Genomic DNA, 19,019 nt, shown 5'->3' on the forward strand with positions numbered 1-19,019 from the left:
GGGACTTACTATATATATATATGTGTGTGTGTGTGTGTGTGTGGGCAAACGGGTTGATGCATTTTTCATATTTATTTATTTACATTATTTATTTCTAAACTTGTATATGTTGCATTTCCATTATTTCCAAAGTTGCAGGAGCATTAAACATGACAAAAACACTTGCACAGTACTGTAGATGTACCTACCTGGTCTATTGGGTATGCAGTGGATCGTTGGAAGTTGGAATTACTTTGTCAGTTATGTCAGCTATAGCATTTTAGCCATGTGATGCACTTCTTTGATATGAGTGCAATAGTGCACAGGTGCAGACGACACCACCAACTTGAAGAGGCCAAGGACATGCCCCCTTACCACCTGGCTGCAGCAGATAGATGGATATTTTCAATAGCTGGGGGTTGAGACAGTTGCCATTCAGGACCCAACAGTAGTAATTTCGTAGTAGTAAATGCCGCGATGCGCCGCACTAGTGCACGTTACCAGATGTGTGTTGTGTGGAGCATGTGAATGGCTCAACACTGATAAAACCCCAACTATACAGGTCCAAAATTGACACCAAGTGGTGCATCTGGAACATGTTACTGCAACTGTTGTCATAAGGTCCATGAAGTTGCAACCTGAGACATACCCAAAAGGAAAAATAGACTTGCAAGCCAAAAAAAAAACCCAGTTGCATCACACCATAATATCAAGAACTAGCCAGATCAAGAAGACTCACCAAGGAGGCAGGAGAACCCACGTTAAATTCACGAGTAAACTCAACCACAGCAAATACAGAGGGCTCGCGAGAAGATACAAGACAGTCAGACCAGAACCCGCCACAGAACAACTGCTCCAGAGCTTTTGCCCATAAACAAATGAAACAAACTCACACCACAATGACAGGAAAGGATAACCAGAGACAAAAGTAGTAACCACCCACAATCTGAAATGCATTCCTGACGCAAACAATGGCCCAAAGGTCTGCCAGAGTGCTGGCAGCGGAAAGAACACCTTCACTAAACACATAACTACTGCCTGGAGTAACAGGAAGTCACAGTTACACACACATGCCTAATGTAAAACTCTTGTTTATTACACATAATACACAGCAAAGAAATTGTACAGGTGCGTGTACATTGTGCAGGTAATAAATACAATAAGAACTGTACACCAGGAGTACCACTACCAAATTTAAATTACTTTTCTTTCAGTCTTTTAACAGAACGTTTAGAAATCTCATCACTGTATTAGTGTCAGATTCCTGCCAGGGGAACTGTGCTCCACAAGGAAGAAACCTGCACTGGTTCTTGTTGGAAGGCAAGGCAATTTACTGACTGCTGGTTTATTTGCACAGCAACAACTGCAATCATGTGGTGGCTTCATAGAATAAGTCTTTAGTGTGCTGTGGTGACGTTTGTTCCGTGCTTATGATCTCCAGCTCAGTCCTGCAGTAAATCCTCTTAGTTTATGTGCTGCACTTACATACATTGTCAAACTTTGAGTTATTCTCTGCAAAGCGCATCTGATTCTAGCCCTTAACTATGGAAGCCTGAATAAATTCAATGGCTGTTGTGCAAGGCTGGAGGGGGTCGTATTCTGCAAAGACGTGGCAGACATTCTCCATGGCCGCTTCGGCTCCTTTTGCCACGAAGCCAAACATCCTGTTGGGGCAAAGATCATTTTGATAAGATTACATTTAATTTGTGCAAAATTAGAAGCACCTGCACATGCATTTGGTATATAGGAAGAACAGGAAGTGAATCTGAGCCTGAGCTTATTATGGGTCAAATCAGGAAGCAAGAATTTACAGATTGGAAGCAGATTCTAAGTATTACTTTGGGTATATAAGTGTTACCTTGCTCTACAACTGGAGTTTGAGCCTTTTACCCACCTGTAAGAACAAAACAGATAAAGATTAACATAAAAAGAAAAATGTCTACTGACGTGTGAAAGACGTCATAATGTGGCAAATTTCTTTTAAGCTCCTTTTAACAACAGACAAAGTTGACGTTTTTGGGGGGGAAGACAACACTGATGCAAATAATATGGAGAGAAAAAAATATATAATATCAACATATCTGTCATTATATACATAAAAATGGCAATGATTCCTAACTTTTGTGGCAGAAATGTAACTGAGGCTTTATGTATTACAGTTTAGCCATAAATAACTAGAAATATAACCAAAAACCAACCAACGTGTGTCACACTGCCATCATGCTACCTTCACTTGGATTGGCAAGTCATCCTGTCACATCACTCAGCATTTGCATAAAACAGACTTCTTGTCTATTTTACTCTTGCCTAGATGGTGACATAGCGACTGCTTGTCTCTTGTCGTTGTAAAACGCCCACTTTGATTGAAACTGAATGGCAGCTTGTCACTTTTACTCTGTTCCTTGTAGCTAATGGGGCCAAGGAGTGATGGGGATTCCAGCCATGCTTGACAGCATTATTAACAATGCTGTCAAACCACCCTCTGCTGAACAAACTGTGTAATGACACCATTTGCACCAGTCAAAGTGTTTTTCTACATTGTTTATTCAGTAAAATAAGTTTTCATATCGGCAAAAATAAAACTGATACCGATATATGTTTGTGAAAGGCTCATATCAGCAAATATTATTGGCCAACCAATATATTGTCAAGCTGTAGTTTTCAGCACACCTGGAGACAGGTTTGCTTGTTGAAAAGGTGTATAATATGACACACATTTTTATCCACTGCAGTAGAACTACAATAATTTGTCTTCATATAACAGATTAATTCCTTTGAACTCATATTTTATACTCACACTCGATTGTCTGGATCTTCACCGCTGTGGCTGATCAGCTGAGCGGGGTAATGGCGTCTGAAAAACAGCCTGTAGACAGTAGATACGTTTTACATGTGAATTATTACAGTCACCACTGTGATGTTTAAGGAAAATTTAAAAGGCACAGTGGAAATGTGCAATTGTACGTACTTCCTGTTGACATCTGTCAGCGTTACACCCTTCAAACACACTTTCATGTTGACGATGGTGGGCTTGAAAGCGGGGGCGTTCTCTAGGGTAGAGGACACGGCCCTCTGCACAGCACAAGGTCCTGTCAGCATCTCCGTGGGAACGGCATTCAGATAAATGAAATTGCACGCTGCAAGAAAAGTTAAAAAATAAAACAAAATCACAAGATGTCCATTATACAGTTATATTAAAAACAAAGGTATGAGAACAGTTAGTAAAATAAATATATGAACCCAACAAATACCCCCTGGTCTAATCAATCAATAATTGTATATATGGAAATATGTAATATTTTGCCACTTGTTCACAACTATAAAATGTGAACTTTTCATATTTATTATTGTCTGAATTATTGACTAAATAATAAAGTAATAATTTTGAAACCAAAATTTATGTTTTTGTTGTTGTTGTTGTTTGTAGATTTGTGTGCGGATTCAACCCAATTGTTTACCAGAAGTACCCATCTATCCTAAACTGCATAAAAGGGCATTTTGATTAACTGATATGCATTCAACAGAACCTATATTATTTAGATAAAATTGTAACTGCATAATACTGACATATTCAGTATGCAATTTCATCAGTAAAATAATAAATGGGCTAAATTCAAAGAAAATCATGTTTTCCCTGTTATTCCCTGTGATTAGCAGAGCAAATGAGCGAGTGGGCCCACAAATATTCTGCCAGTAACTACATAAAAACGTCTGTATAGTCAGCTCTGACATTATGTATTTTGACGGACAGTGGTGAAGACCAGTGAACCTCATGTTTTGGGTCATGTTAGCATCTTTAGTATGCTAATTTTCCATCATATGTTAGTTTAAATAAGAATACTGGCACAGTGGGACATATCTGGGCTTGTTAAGGAAAGCACATATAAAGTCTTATTAATTGCAGGGTCTTGCTGACCACAAAGACCACTGTTGCTTGTTTGGAATAGAGTAAGTTTCATGAGAAAAGATACATTATATCACAGATGATTCCCTCACAATATGGCCGCCACCAACTTAAAATCCACCTCAGTGCAGCTCAATGGGACATGACTCATCATAAAGGAAAAACAAAATCACAGAACAGCATCTAGAATCCAGCTACACTTAAAACGAAGGAGGTTTGAAAGGTGTGTGCTTTCTGAGTGTCCCTCTGCTTGATTACTTGAAGTAATTACAGGTAGGCTACAGCTGCAGGTGTTCTGCTACTTCTATGAGATTTTGAATAAACCTGATTGCCCTGGCCTAAAAAGCTAACTCCCTGGTGTTAGGAGTGTAGGGTGAAAACAGCAGTAGTGAGAGTAAATGAAGTGGAAAGCTGTTGTCCTTCATCATTCTAAAATGCGGCTATTTTTTATTCAAGAACATTGGAGGCCTGTCAAAATGAGTTGCAGGAGCTACGACGCTAACAGTGAGCAGTTCTTCATTATCAACTAGCTTCCAGTAGCAAGCTAGTTAGCAAGCTACTATGAGCATTTCCTGAAGTTAAAAAGAACAGGTAAGAAGATAAATCAAGCCATATGTACAGTATAGCAAAAAGTATAGCAAAAACTACCTTTAACTTAAATTTAAAGCAATGTTTAACATTTTGAAGCTTTTTTGTCCTGTTGCCTGCTACAAATATCGTTATCTTCAAATTTTTCTATTGTTACTCCCTTTTAAATTTGTTTTTGTGTTGTTTATTTAAGTACTTTTATTTTCTTTATATATGTTTATTAAATAATTTGTGCAACTGACCACTCTTAAAAATGTTTTTGTTTGTAATGTTTTAGTTTGAAAAACTTGTATTGTCTTCTGTAATGAATGAAATAACTGGGTTGTTTTTTTCATGGTGTGTGTGTGTGTGTGTGTGTGTGTGTGTGTGTGTGTGTGTGTGTGTGTGTGTGTGTGTGTGTGTGTGTGTGTGTGTGTGTGTGTGTGTGTGTGTGTGTGTGTGCGTGTGAAATGTGTTGTGGTCTCACCTGTGTTTTTCTTGTCCTCAGATGATTGTTTACCACTTGTCTTCCCTTCTGTGCTCAGATCTGTGCAGGTAAAGAAATGTTTTAATTTCTCTATTTACTTCTGTAAGCTTCTCTCAGTTTTTCTCCCGTTCATGCACAAATGCTTACCTTGGCAGAGGAGCAGTAATTTGCAGGGTAAGGCGTACGCTGAAATAGTGTGTTGATAGACCAGGGCAGAGAGGCTTCCTGCAAAAGTGACAAAAATAATCACAGATTTGGATAAGTATGTTTGATTAGAGAGCAGAATTTAGATTAAAGTGGAAAATGGGGTTGACTAGATGCCTTTAAGCAAGTTAGTATTAGCAAAAGTGAAGAGAGGCAAAGAGAAGCCATGAACAGTACCACAAAATATTCAAGTGTTCAGATTTGGAACGTTCTGATTATAATATGGTTTGATCTTTGGCCACATTGCAAAAAAGGGGTGTCTAAAAACAAGATAAAAACCCTAAATCTGAGGGAAAAGGTACTCAAAATAAGTGAAATTATCTGTCCATGCAGCAAGATCATTTCACTGAACAAGATTTTTGAATTAAGATTGTTATATTTAGAAATAAGCATGTTGAAAACTTAAAATAAGAAATGAACTCTTAAAACAAGATCAATTTTCTAACACATCTAAATCTAAGTTGTTTTTTTGTTGTTGTTTTTTTGTTTTCTGGTAAGAACCAAATAATTTGCAGTGTACAGAGTACTCCAGAAACTTCAACAGCACATTTTACCAACATTCCGCAAATGGCAAGTGTTAATGTACTTCTCATTCTTCTAAATACACAAACAGGACTTGTCAAAATTTAGGGCTGCAACTAATGATTGTTTTCTTAATTGATTAATCTGCCAATTATTTTCTCAGTGAATTGATTACTTGTTTGGTCCATAAAATGTTAATAAGTGTGTACGAAAACCTAAGATGACATCTTTAAATGTCTTCTTTTGTCCACAACCCAAAGACATTCAGTTTATCGTGTGACAAGAGTAAAAAAAAAAAAAATGTAATGAAACCAAAAGAACTTCACATTTAAGAAGCTGAAATCAGAGAATTAGATTTTTTTTATTATTAATCACTCAAAATCATTAATCAATTATGAAAATAGTTGGCGATTAATTTAAACGGTTAATCATTGCATTCATTGCAGCTTTATCAGTACAGAATTTAAAAAATGTTCAGAAATGAATTTAAATGAAAAATTATGTACAATTACAATATTTAATCAAATGTCCAAAGTTCTCGAACAATGTTGATTTTTTTTTTTTAAATGCTTTTATGTAGTGTAATAAAAATGCAGACACATTTATTGGCATCATTTGGCAAATTTACATAAAGTCTTCACTTATACAGACCGTTTTCTTTTGATAAATCAAGGAATGGATGCATTAGCACTTTCAAATCACTGAATCAGTCTTAGACTTTAATTTCAACAATCACTAAGAAATACAGTGTAGTACTTTATGGTAACTTCTCAGAAACGTGAGGGTCCCTGTAAGAAGGAGACTTGTGAGGGAAGCCATCAAGATGCCCATGACAACTCTGAAGGAGTTATAGGCGGCTTCTGTGGACAGTACAACTTTCATCTGTTGTATCACCTGTGACAGGTTCATGATAGAGTTGAGCAGAGAAGGACTTTAACACAAGAACACCAACGAAATCCAGGCTCAAGTTCTCTGTTCATTCTAGCAAACTCTTATTGAAAGTTCACATTTTTCTTTTTAAGAAAAGCCATCTGTGTTCCACTTCAAATGTTGTTGTTGTTCAGTAACTTTTATAAAATGTTGTGATAATGTAACATTAGTTCCTTTTCATTTATTTCTGAACATATTTTAAATTCTATACTTAAAATTCAATCATTGTGACAGTACTGCATTGGAAGAAATATTTACTAAATTGTTATATTACATTACAGTGTTTACATACGTATGTACCGAGCAAACCATTCAGAATTTTCCCAGGTAGCACAGCTACAGTGAATTTTTTTAAACGTTTTTTATTTCTGCTATCATTATAATTTACCAGGTATTAAAGTGGTGCATATCTCCTATGGCTCTGATACGAAGGTGTTAATCCATCACATAATCTAAACAGTAGTAGTGCCATGAGTATAAGGACACACCCTATGAGCTCATAGCTTTGAGTAAGGTCCACCCACTACCTCCCACCCATATCCTACGAGGCTAGACATGGCTGATTCAGCTCTGGTCTGGCAAACCTTTGAGACATGAGACGTTCACTCATATTGAGTAGGCGAATTAAAATCAAGCAATTGTGAAAGGATATTTGGGTGTTATTTACACTTACCAAAGTATGGTTCATGGGAAGAACCTTTGATGCGAACGCCTTTGGGCGATGACTCAATAAGGAAATGCCTCACAGCCTCTGGGCTGGTCTCTCCTGTCATTACAGACGGGGAAAATATCAGAGAGTCTGCGATGTTTCTGCTGGCAAGATGTGAGATGATGAATGGTATTGGTAGTGATTGGCTCATGGGGTCAGCGGTGTAAACAACCCTCCGCCCTCTACATGCTGAGAAGGTCTTTGTAAACATCTGAGCTCACACATCTTTTGTATTGTCCATTCATAAGAGTTGAAACGGAAACAGAAAAAAATCTGTGAACCTCAACATTTCGTGAGTGAGGTCTGTTTGTTCAACTTCAGTGGTTTATAGTGCCATAAACAGCTGGTTTTCTTTTGTGTTTACACAGCGTACACTGCGGGTGGAAAAAATAACAGCACTGTCTCCTGCCTTGCCACAGATAACTGGAAGTTGACACAATACTCATTCATATCCACAGAGTTGTGTAAGTGATTTCCTGGGATTTTCATGATGCTCTCACTGTGCTACTCTGTCATCACACATTCACAGCAATTATGATTAATACGTAGATAAATGCACTTCACATTTGGGTTTGTTAACTTCAGGCCTCGTCTTAATTGCAACGTTCTGATGTCCACTAAGGCTATTGTTGCTTGTCATAGTTGTAAAATATCTATGGCTGTGGTTTTGTGAGGCCCTTTGGTGTTGAGTAGTGCAGGTCTAACCTGGGTAAGCGGTTGGCGTGAAATCGATGGGCACTTGGTCCACCTTCATAGCCAACCCAAAGCTGCCTCTGTAGGATGTGCTGTCTCTCACCACAAACGATCCTGGCTCCTTGTCCTTCACCAGAGCTTCAGCTGGAATAATTCACACATCAGAGAAAATTCTTAAACCTCTAGTTTGCTGCTGTGGAACCATCCATACAACATGGTCTTCAAAGTGGTCATCGTCATCCTCACCTTCTGCTCTGCTGATATGTGGACGGAACCAGAACCTAGACGTGTCCATGACAAATTTCATTGATGGCTGACTGCCTTGAAAGTGAGCTTGGAAACATGAACAGCAATGAAAATATGACACAAGATAAGATTTATTTTTTTCTTGACAATCATCAGCTAAAGAAGCAACAGTAACATCTGAGACTCACTGTGGGGAGACAGCGGCCTGGAGTTGGACACGGTCTCAGTGGGGCTGAAGTGGTGATGGTGGGGGTCTGGTTGGGGCACACCGTTGACTAACACTACAGGAACATCCGTCAAAGAAGCAGATAGTGAAGCCGGAATGCATTGTGGATCTTTACCGTGAAGAAAAAGCTCTTGCTTTGTGGGCGAGGGTCTCTCTGGACTGTGTCGGGACTCAAAGGGCCTCATTCTTGAGGTATCACTGCAGAAACTAGGCGTGCATATAAGCGGGCCCTCTGGAGAGGAGTCTGTATCTTCACTGGTCAAGGACAGGTTGCTGTGCAAGAAGGAGAAAAACAACATATTGCAGTAGTACAAATGAGTTTTCTATTCCACAGTGATGTTATGGAGGGTGTGTTACCAACCACAAAGGCTTTAAAAGAATGCACGAGTGCAAAAAAATAGAAACATGATACGACAGTGTTTCGTTATGTGAGAAGATTATTTTTCAGTTGCCTTTGCAAAGAATGTTATGCTTTTGTTGCTGTCTGTACTGTGGCACAGCCCCGGATAAAATGAATCAATGAAAGCTGTGTGTTTTTTATTGGATTCTCAACAGAATGTCTCAGAAAGACTAGAATCTGGTGAAATCTGAGTAGAGGTAGACCTTCAGTTAAGAGAGAGTTGATTAAATATGGTCATTGATTTGGTTCAAAGAGAGAGCGCGCTTGTGTTGAAGCTTTGATCTTGATCGTTGTGGCCCTGATCCTGCCACTGATCTTTGATTTCAGATCTTGAATCCATTTGATCTTGTAATCAAAGTTGCTGATTACTTCATAGTTCAGAATCTACCCACTGATCCTAATTCCTTTGATCCTGGTTACAAGAGCAAAGCAAGACAGACAGACAGACAAACAAAAACAAAACCTTCTTCAGGAAGTTAAAATATCTAAGATCAGCAACTGGGATAAAAGCCTACGTGATCAGGATCCAAGTTCAGTAGTTAAGATCTAAGAGCAATATTTGAACAATATCAATCTGGATATGAGAGTATTCGAGAAGCGATTAAAAGGAATAACACTGTAACATGATGCAAACAGAGTACTGTTGTGCTGTGGTGGAGGTATGCACTCTGAATGCTTCTAGTTTACCTCTGGATTTTGTCCTTAAACTACTTGCAAGCACATTATGCAAACTGGCCTGACAACCCCGAAGATTTAATTACTCTACATATAAAACAGATATTTTTACGCTTATTTGTTGTCGAGCATCGCTTGAAGCTCCTGAATTGTACCTGCCGAGGATGTAGCTGGTGTCTGAGCATGTGGACGTAGACAGCAGTGAGGTGGCGCTATTTCTGTTCGAGGGCAGTACACGCAGTGATCCTTGGGAGGCCGCCGTGTCATTCCTCGGTGAGGGGTTTCGTCTGGGGCTGCTTCCACACGGCGGCAGCAGCCATGAGGATGTGGGAGAACTGGAGAAGACCACCGTGCCATGAGGACTGTAGCTACGACTGCTGTGGACAGGAATGGGAATGCTGGGTGACGTGGATTGGTCTAGGGTGGGGGAAGCACATGGGGCACACCCTCTAGGGACCAGCTTGTAGTGTGGCACATCTTTATTTGAGTAAGAGTCATGTGGGGATGAAGAAGAAAGTTGTAGAACTGTGGAAAAAAAGGTACAACAGGACGTATCACACAGTTGATTAAGCAGATTGAAACCGGCCCACTGTGGAAAAACCCAAAGTGTCCCATTAACTTCAGTGTGGTGTTAGCACAGCGGGCTTGGACTTGGTGTGTAAACACAGTGGTTCTAAAAACACACCTGATAAAGACATTCATGATTTTTTTTCATGCAGGTACATGCTTGCACAGGCCATTCTTTCCTGATCAAATACTGTGAATGTTGGAATAATCCCACACAGCCTGGAGGAGTTACAGCTCGTTCTTACCCACTTAGGATGTGTCTGTTTGCATGGATACTTTTGAATCAGTGTGAGCCCTTGATGCTACGGGTTATATTTTGCAAAAAAAAAAAAAAAAAAAATACTACATAAATGCTCAGCAACGCAACATCAGAATACTTTATCATGATATGATTTGATTTTTGTAGCTGTTCTACAGCACAAAGCTTCATGTAACCTGCAGCCAGGTATGTTTTAAACACAGAGAAGTCCAGAAAATCCATACTGGGTTGCCAAAACTACCCCTTTTTGTCCAACTTCTTCTCTTTTTGAATATCTGTCACAATTAATTGTTCATGCAACATTTATTGTAAGACTAAGGCAACCTGAGAAAAGATCCGAGTTCTCATAATTACAGTTATTGAAGTTAAATCTTCAACATTAACTGGCCCCCCTCAAAAAAGTCATTCCAGCTTACCAACTGAAAATGACTGGTCAGGGGCAGATCGAGCTTCAGGTGAGGGGTGAGGGGAATTGTGACTTGCTTGGGTGCTACACCCCCCCCAGGGAATTAAAAAAAAAAAAAACGATAGCATTTCCTGCATTCTAAGGCAATTTGAGGAGTTAAGTATGGTGTCTCGTTATCATCTTTATTCCATAATTTTTATTTTACATACTGAAAATCTTCAAATTATGCATGCCTTATGTCTTATTATATTATATATACCTTTTTCTTGAGCTGCTTGGGTGGGTAGGGAGAGTTCCCATGGGATAAAAAAGCTTTTTAACCTACCATCCCTGGTTCTCAAGACCAGGTACCTAAGTGGCTCTACTCTACTCTTTTCTACTCTCCTATTTTACTCTTCCTTTTTAGATATTTAATGGACTGCATTTATATAGCGCTTTTCCATCTGCATCAGACGCTCAAAGCGCTTTACAGTTATGCCTCACATTCACCCCGATGTCAGGGTGCTGCCATACAAGGCGCTCACTACACACCGGGAGCAATAGGGGATGGGGATTAAAGACCTTGCCCAAGGGCAAGTGATTAGTGATTTTCCAGTCAGGCGGGGATTTGAACCCAGGATCTTCTGGTCTCAAGTCCAACACCTTAACCACTAGACCATCACCTCCCCCTCTAAAGGTATATTTAGATATACCTTTGTATACTGGCATAGTTCCACCTTAGAATTGGAATATAATATATAAGATATACCTTACTGAATTTTCATGCATATACCAGACCTTTCCCATATTTTTCCCATATTTGAACAGCAGCTCAAGCAGGGGATTGCAACCCCATCAACCCCAACCCCCCACCTAGGCTGCCTAGATTTTGGGATGCTGTTCCATGAGTCTAAAAGAGGAAGTTTCAGGAAGGCATGGGTCCCATTAGAGCTGATGTGAAGCCAAGCAATGTAAGTGTGCCAAATATTCTTCTGGAACAAAGTTTGAGAATATATTTCAGATCACCTCCAAAATCGACTCACTTATTTCCCAGAACACTTTCTGCCTGCTCACCAAATTTCCTGGTAATCCTTTCATTACTTTTTGAGTTATTCTGCTAGCAGGCAGGCAAATGCTTGTGAAAACATGACCTCCTTGGCAGAGGTAAATACTTACGGTGGTGGTAGCTGGGGCAGCACAGTGGTTCCTGGGTAAAGACCACCTGTTCCCCATTCTCCATGTCAGGATGGGCATTCGGAGTTAAACGTGTGGCACGATTGCTCTACATTCAATTTGGTTGCAGCTCTTGCTGCTAAAGGTGGTACTACCAGTTATGTTTTTGCCTTATAGTAAATGTCAGTTAAACTTTTTTCAAGACATGACTTTGGGATTATCACTGATTAGGTCACTGTGCTGTGGTATTCTTTGGAGCGTCTCTGTGTTTTATGGGTGCGGTCTCCACTCTGGGAAGTAATCCCAGAACATTTTAAGTGGTTTGATTACCCTGTGGCTTAAAAAAACCATAAAGGTATGTGGGGAAGCGGCAGGGAAAGATGTAAAAGGGTGTGTGTGGGGGGGGGGGGTGATACATTTCCATGACCTCAGGGTGTGAGTACTATGAGTTTTATATGAGTGACTGTGATTTTGCTCTGTTCTGTGTCACAGCTTTACCAGACTGAGGGCGTTTAACTGTGTGACTCTACAGATGATTAGATTTGGAAAGATTAATGAGTATTCTATTATTCAGCGGCACAGAGTATTAACAAGCTGCATCGAGGGAGACGTGTTTTTTTTTTTCAACCAGCTGTTATTTTATTTGATGCCATACTCTACCTTGAGGTGGGCTGATGCACGAGGGACTCTTGGTGGGCTGGAGGGGCTCGAATGAAGGATCCAGTTCCATAATGAGATGGTTGAGATTATCCAGGGAAATGTCCAGATCATTGTCACCATGGTGACCAGTAGACTGTATGAGTGTGGGACGTTGACTGTCCTGCGCTGAATCCACGTGGATAGTCTGACCCATTCTGAGCACATGATTCGGCAGCGTCTGAATCATGCCTTTGGTTGTAGGCATCATGTTAGTAGAATCTGCAATCTTCTAGTCCAGCAACAGACAAAGGCAAAAAAAAAAAGAATGATTAGTTACACTGTAATAACAGGATTCTTATGTCCTTTCTAAAGACTGTATGATGTTTGGTTGAATAATTTAACTTAAAAATGGTGGTGGCTGCACTACCTTAAAATTTTAATTTGACTGAACTTGAAAACGTAGGTTTACAAATAAAACACAAGTTACAGAAATAACGTGGTGTGTAGGTATCAACCTAACTTTGATATCACCACCAGCAGTGTGGCAGACAGGTCATGAATCTGCAACCAGAAAGTCCCTGTGTGGGATGACTGTGCAACACCAAACCAGTGCTCTCTAAGATCAACCATGGGAGGACCCCCTCACTAGCCAAGGTAGCAGGAACATATTTCTGTCTGGATTCCACCTTGTTACATATTTCAAAACTATTCTTTTTTTTTTACCTCATCTTGAAGTCCCAGATGCATTTAAAAATTAACTGATGTAGCCAACTGCCCACATCCTGCCAACAACACCATTTGAAAGTGACAGCTTTGTCGCTTCTGGTGGGATTTGAACACCAATGTTCTCACTCATGAGACCAACACTCCACATGGTTACCAAAGTGAAACCCCCAGTTTGACTTCGGAGCACTTTTCATTCCTGAAATACGTGTCATTCCTGATTATGACATGAAAAGACATGATACTGTGTTATTTGAGTTGTTGTAAAAGTGAACTGAACATGTCTTTTCAAGTTTATTTAATTTAATATTTTAATGTCAGGCCAGACACTAACTTTTTAAGGATACCTGGTTTTTCCAAGATGCTTATATTTCTAGAAAGTTAACTGAGTTGTTGCCACTATAAACAGACTTTTCAAGTATAACAAAGCAACAATTTTGTTTTTTAGTATCTGCTTTGCAGCAGCATGATATTTCATGGGAACTGATCAACAAGTATTCACACCGTTTGCTCAATACTTTGTTGATGCACCTTTGGCAGCAATTACAGCCTCAAGTCTTCTTGAATATGATGCCACAAGCTTGGTGCACCTATCTTTGGGCAGTTTTGTCCATTCTTTTTTGCAGCACCTCTCAAGCTCCATCAGGTTTGATGGGGAGCGTCAGTCCACAGCCATTTTCAGATCTCTCCAGAGATGGTCAGTCTGATTCAGGTCTGGGCTCTGGCTGGGCCACTCAAGGACATTCACAGAGTTGTCCTGAATCCACTCATTTGATATCTTGGCTGTGTGCTTAGGGTCATTGTCCTGCTGAAAGATGAACTGTCACCCCAGTCTGAGGTCAAGAGCGCTCTGGAGCAGGTTTTCATCCAGGATGTCTCTGTACATTGCTGCGTTCATCTTTCCTGCAATCCTGACTAGTCTCCTAGTTCCTGCTGCTGAAAAACATCCCCACAGCATGATGCTGCCACCACCATGCTTCACTGTAGGATGGTGCCTGGTTTCCTCTAAACATGATGCCTGACATTCACACCAAAGAGTTCAATCTTTGTCTCATCAGACCAGAGAATTTTGTTTCTCATGGTCTGAAAGTCCTTTAGGTGCCTTTTGTCAAACTCCAGGCAGGCTGCCATGTGCCTTTTATACTCAACAAAAATATAAACGCAACACTTTTGGTTTTGCTCCCATTTTGTATGAGATGAACTCAAAGATCTAAAACTTTTTCCACATACACAATATCACCATTTCCCTCAAATATTGTCCACAAACCAGTCTAAATCTGTGATAGTGAGCACTTCTCCTTTGCTGAGATAATCCATCCCACCTCACAGGTGTGCCATATCAAGATGCTGATTAGACACCATGATTAGTGCACAGGTGTGCCTTAGACTGTCCACAATAAAAGGCCACTCTGAAAGGTGCAGTTTTGTTTTATTGGGGGGGGATACCAGTCAGTATCTGGTGTGACCACCATTTGCCTCATGCAGTGCAACACATCTCCTTCGCATAGAGTTGATCAGGTTGTCAATTGTGGCCTGTGGAATGTTGGTCCACTCCTCTTCAATGGCTGTGCGAAGTTGCTGGATATTGGCAGGAACTGATACACGCTGTCGTATACGCCGGTCCAGAGCATCCCAAACATGCTCAATGGGTGACATGTCCGGTGAGTATGCCGGCCATGCAAGAACTGGGACATTTTCAGCTTCCAAGAATTGTGTACAGATCCTTGCAACATGGGGCCGTGCATTATCCTGCTGCAACATGAGGTGATGTTCTTGGATGTGTGGCACAACAATGGGCCTCAGGATCTTGTCACAGTATCTCTGTGCATTCAAAATGCCATCAATAAAATGCACCTGTGTTCTTCGTCCATAACAGACGCCTGCCCATACCATAACCCCACCGCCACCATGGGCCACGCGATCCACAACATTGACATCAGAAAACCGCTCACCCACACAATGCCACACACGCTGTCTGCCATCTGTCCTGAATAGTGTGAACCGGGATTCATCCATGAAGAGAACACCTCTCCAACGTGCCTAACGCCAGCGAATGTGAGCATTTGCCCACTCAAGTCGGTTACGACGACGAACTGGAGTCAGGTCGAGACCCCGATGAGGACGACGAGCATGCAGATGAGCGTCCCTGAGACGGTTTCTGACAGTTTGTGCAGAAATTCTTTGGTTATGCAAACCGATTGTTTCAGCAGCTGTCCGAGTGGCTGGTCTCAGACGATCTTGGAGGTGAACATGCTGGATGTGGAGGTCCTGGGCTGGTGTGGTTACACGTGGTCTGCGGTTGTGAGGCTGGTTGGATGTACTGCCAAATTCTCTGAAACACCTTTGGAGACGGCTTATGGTAGAGAAATGAACATTCAATACACGAGCAACAGCTCTGGTTGACATTCCTGCTGTCAGCATGCCAATTGCACGCTCCCTCAAATCTTGCGACATCTGTGGCATTGTGTGTGATAAAACTGCACCTTTCAGAGTGGCCTTTTATTGTGGGCAGTCTAAGGCACACCTGTGCACTAATCATGGTGTCTAATCAGCATCTTGATATGGCACACCTGTGAGGTGGGATGGATTATCTCAGCAAAGGAGAAGTGCTCACTATCACAGATTTAGACTGGTTTGTGAACAATATTTGAGGGAAATGGTGATATTGTGTATGTGGAAAAAGTTTTAGATCTTTGAGTTCATCTCATACAAAATGGGAGCAAAACCAAAAGTGTTGCATTTATATTTTTGTTGAGTGTACTAACATACAGGCCTGATTGGTGAATTACTGCAGAGATGGTTGTCCTTCTGGAAGGTTCTCCTCTCTCCACAGAGGAATGCTGGAGCTCTGACAGAGTGACCATCGGATTCATGGTTACCTCCCTGACAAAGGACCTTCTCCCCTGATTGCTCATTTTAAACGGGTGGCCAGCTCTAGGAAGAGTCCTGGTGGATCTGAACTTCTTCCATTTAGGAATGATGGAGTCCACTGTGTTCATTGGGACCTTCAAAGCAGCAGAAATGTTTCTGTACCCTGCCCCACAGTTGTGCCTCAAGACAATCCTGTCTCGGAGGTCTACAGACAATTCCTTTGACTTCATGCTTTGTTTGTGCTCTGAGATGCACTGTCAACTGTGGGACCTTATATGTTGACAGGTGTGTGTCTTTCTAAATCATGTCCAGTCAACTGAATTTACCCCAGGTGGACTCCAATTAAGCTGCAGAAACATCTCAAGGATGATCAGTGGAAACAGGATGCACCCGAGCTCAGTCTTGAGCTTCATGGCAAAGGCTGTGAATACTTATGTACATGTTTTGTTTTGTAATTATAAATTTGCAACCCCCCCCCCAAAAAACAAAATCACATTGTCATTATGGGGTATTGTGTGTAGAATTTTGAGGAAAAACAAATAATTTCATCCATTTTTTGAATACGGCTGTGACAAAACAAAATGTGGAAAAAGTGAAGCGCTCTGAATACTTTCTTGAATCACTATATCAGCATGAATAGCTAGATGATGGCAGGGCGTGGACTGTGTGGGCTGATGTGTTCATAGGCGGTCTCCATCACATCTGCTTCAGACAAGGTGTGGTTCTCATGACTCACACGGGTTACCATGCCGACATAAGTATTTTCCTATCAACAGCTACAATTTAGAGGAACTTCACCAGTTTTAAAGCACTTTAAAACCATTAATTTCATAATATGCTGAGAAAACTGTTTCCTGTGGAGAACTACCTGAACCTTTTTTTTTACGCACACACGAAACAGCATCATGCAGACATGTCACTATATGAACTGTGCCACAAAACCTTTTAAACCTTTTTTTTAACTTTAGGATGTAGATTGTGTATTTCTCAGCCAGCATACAGTAGCTTTCTTGCACAACTTGTATTACTTTTAAGATCTACTGCAGTAATGAGAAACTTCACAAAAGTACAAAGCCGATATTCTATCCTAATGTTTAAGGAACACACTTCAAATCGAACACTTTTCCCCAGTAACCAGCCATTCGTAATTATCCTAATCTTTTGTGTAGTTTATTATATGTCTTAGGTATAAAAGAAAATATAATCTTACCTTAATTTCTTCTGTCGAGGATTCGATTGTGTGAAAGTTGCTTTACTCTTGACTGTTCCTTGTTTGACTTTGACAGCACATGTGTGCTGTATGCTTTTATTGAATCCCAGCCTCCCTTTTTTCAAAAGCCTATGAGCAACAGGCTCACCAGCCCCGACAAGTTCAGTTGGTGATGTCATCTGAGTGGTGTAAAGTTTATGGCTTAAGGTCATTTTAAAAAAACATTATGTATACACTTGATGAAAACTGTTTATATATATATATATATATATACATGAGGTCTGTTAGAAAAGTATCCGACCTTTTTATTTTTTTCAAAAACCATATGGATTTGAATCACGTGTGATTGCATCAGCCAAGCTTGAACCTTGAGTTTTTTCACGCCTGTCGGTTGCGTCATTCCCCTCTCCACCCCTCCCGTCGGATTTTTATTGCGAATAAATGTCTGAACGATTTGGAGCTTTGCTGCATCAAATTTTTCCAGAAACTGTGAGAGACCTCCAGGTGGTAACCATTCGGAAAATTCAAATGGCTTTGAGGGATGATTTTATGGGGATTACACAGATTAAGGAGTGCTCCAGCCGGTTTAAAGACCGCCCACAGCTGCTGAGAGCGTGCCGCGCCCCGAGCGCCGATCGACAGGCTGAAACCCCGCTGAAACAACCAGATCATTTCCAACGTGAAGGCTTTGTTGATCCGGGACGTTGTCTGACTTACACAAAAATGGCAGGAGACGTGGACATCAGTACTTTTTCAGCACATTCCACTGTTACAGGAGTTTTTTTCATGGAAAGAAAAGTGGAGGATTGCGCCACCGTGCCGCTCATGGCGCGGCACAAAACCCCCTCCGTGTTGATCTCACAGGACGGCTTTGAGATGGCTTTCAGACGGCTGTCGGTGGGTTTTCAGTCGTGTGACTAACCGAGAAATTGTGGATGAGCCTGGACATGCCAGAACATGTCCTGTGAGGCTTCATCACGGCGTTGCTTTGCGCCATGCGGCTCCACCGCGATGCACAGAATTCCTCCACACGTCTGTCTCAATGTGCCGAAAAAGTGCTGATGTCCACGTCTTCCGCAATTCCTGTGCTAGTCAGAGGACGTCCCGGATAAAACACAGCGTCCAATTTGGAAATGAACGGCACATTCCACTGTTACAGGAGTTTTTGTCATGGAAGGAGGAGCGGAGGAATTCCGCGCATCGCGGTGCGCTCTCAGCAGCTGTGGGCGGTCTTTAAACCCGCTGGAGCACTCCTTAATCTGTGTAATCCCCATAAAATCGTCCCTCAAAGCCATATGAATTTTCCGAATGGTTACCACCTGGAGGTCTCTCACAGTTTCTGGAAAAAATTGATGCAGCAAAGCTCCAAATCGTTCAGACATTTATTCGCAATAAAAATCAGACGAGAGGGGTGGACCACTGCTCACACAAAGCCTGTCACAGGCGAATGACGCAACCGACAGACGTGAAAAAACTCACGCATGCGCACGAAGGTTCAAGCTTGGCTGATGCAATCACACGGGATTCAAATCCATATGGTTTTTGAAAAAAATAAAAAGGTCGGATACTTTTCTAACAGACCTCGTATATATATCCTCTGTTAAATGGTGCATTCTGTTGTTAATGTAGATATTATCAAGAGCATCATTA

At 41.0% G+C, this 19,019-nt stretch overlaps 1 protein-coding gene across 1 annotated transcript; it reads right to left on the reverse strand.

Annotated features, from left to right (window-relative positions):
• Positions 1-1,054: 1,054 nt before the first annotated feature.
• On the reverse strand, positions 1,055-17,427 carry LOC117527106 (tensin-4-like). The gene is made up of 13 exons (XM_034189281.1): positions 17,370-17,427; positions 12,587-12,854; positions 9,698-10,067; positions 8,430-8,740; positions 8,242-8,337; positions 8,008-8,139; positions 7,267-7,359; positions 5,085-5,162; positions 4,938-4,997; positions 2,948-3,116; positions 2,777-2,845; positions 1,838-1,873; positions 1,055-1,643 (listed from the first exon to the last, which is right to left on the reverse strand). The coding sequence occupies exons 2-13, from the start codon at positions 12,831-12,833 to the stop codon at positions 1,511-1,513; spliced, it is 1,794 nt and encodes a 597-aa protein (XP_034045172.1). The 5' UTR covers positions 12,834-12,854; positions 17,370-17,427; the 3' UTR covers positions 1,055-1,510.
• Positions 17,428-19,019: the final 1,592 nt, after the last annotated feature.

This window comes from Thalassophryne amazonica, chromosome 15, assembly GCF_902500255.1.
Source record: "Thalassophryne amazonica chromosome 15, fThaAma1.1, whole genome shotgun sequence".
NCBI lineage: Eukaryota > Metazoa > Chordata > Actinopteri > Batrachoidiformes > Batrachoididae > Thalassophryne > Thalassophryne amazonica.

Coding starts and splice junctions, on each gene's coding strand:
- LOC117527106 (XM_034189281.1), bottom strand. CDS start 12,833: ATGATGCCTACAACCAAAGGCATGATTCAGACGCTGCCGAATCATGTG. Junction 8,338..8,429: donor CAGGCCGCTGTCTCCCCACA/GTGAGTCTCAGA, acceptor ATTGCTGTTCAT/GTTTCCAAGCTCACTTTCAA. Junction 7,360..8,007: donor CACGCCAACCGCTTACCCAG/GTTAGACCTGCA, acceptor CTGTAATGACAG/GAGAGACCAGCCCAGAGGCT.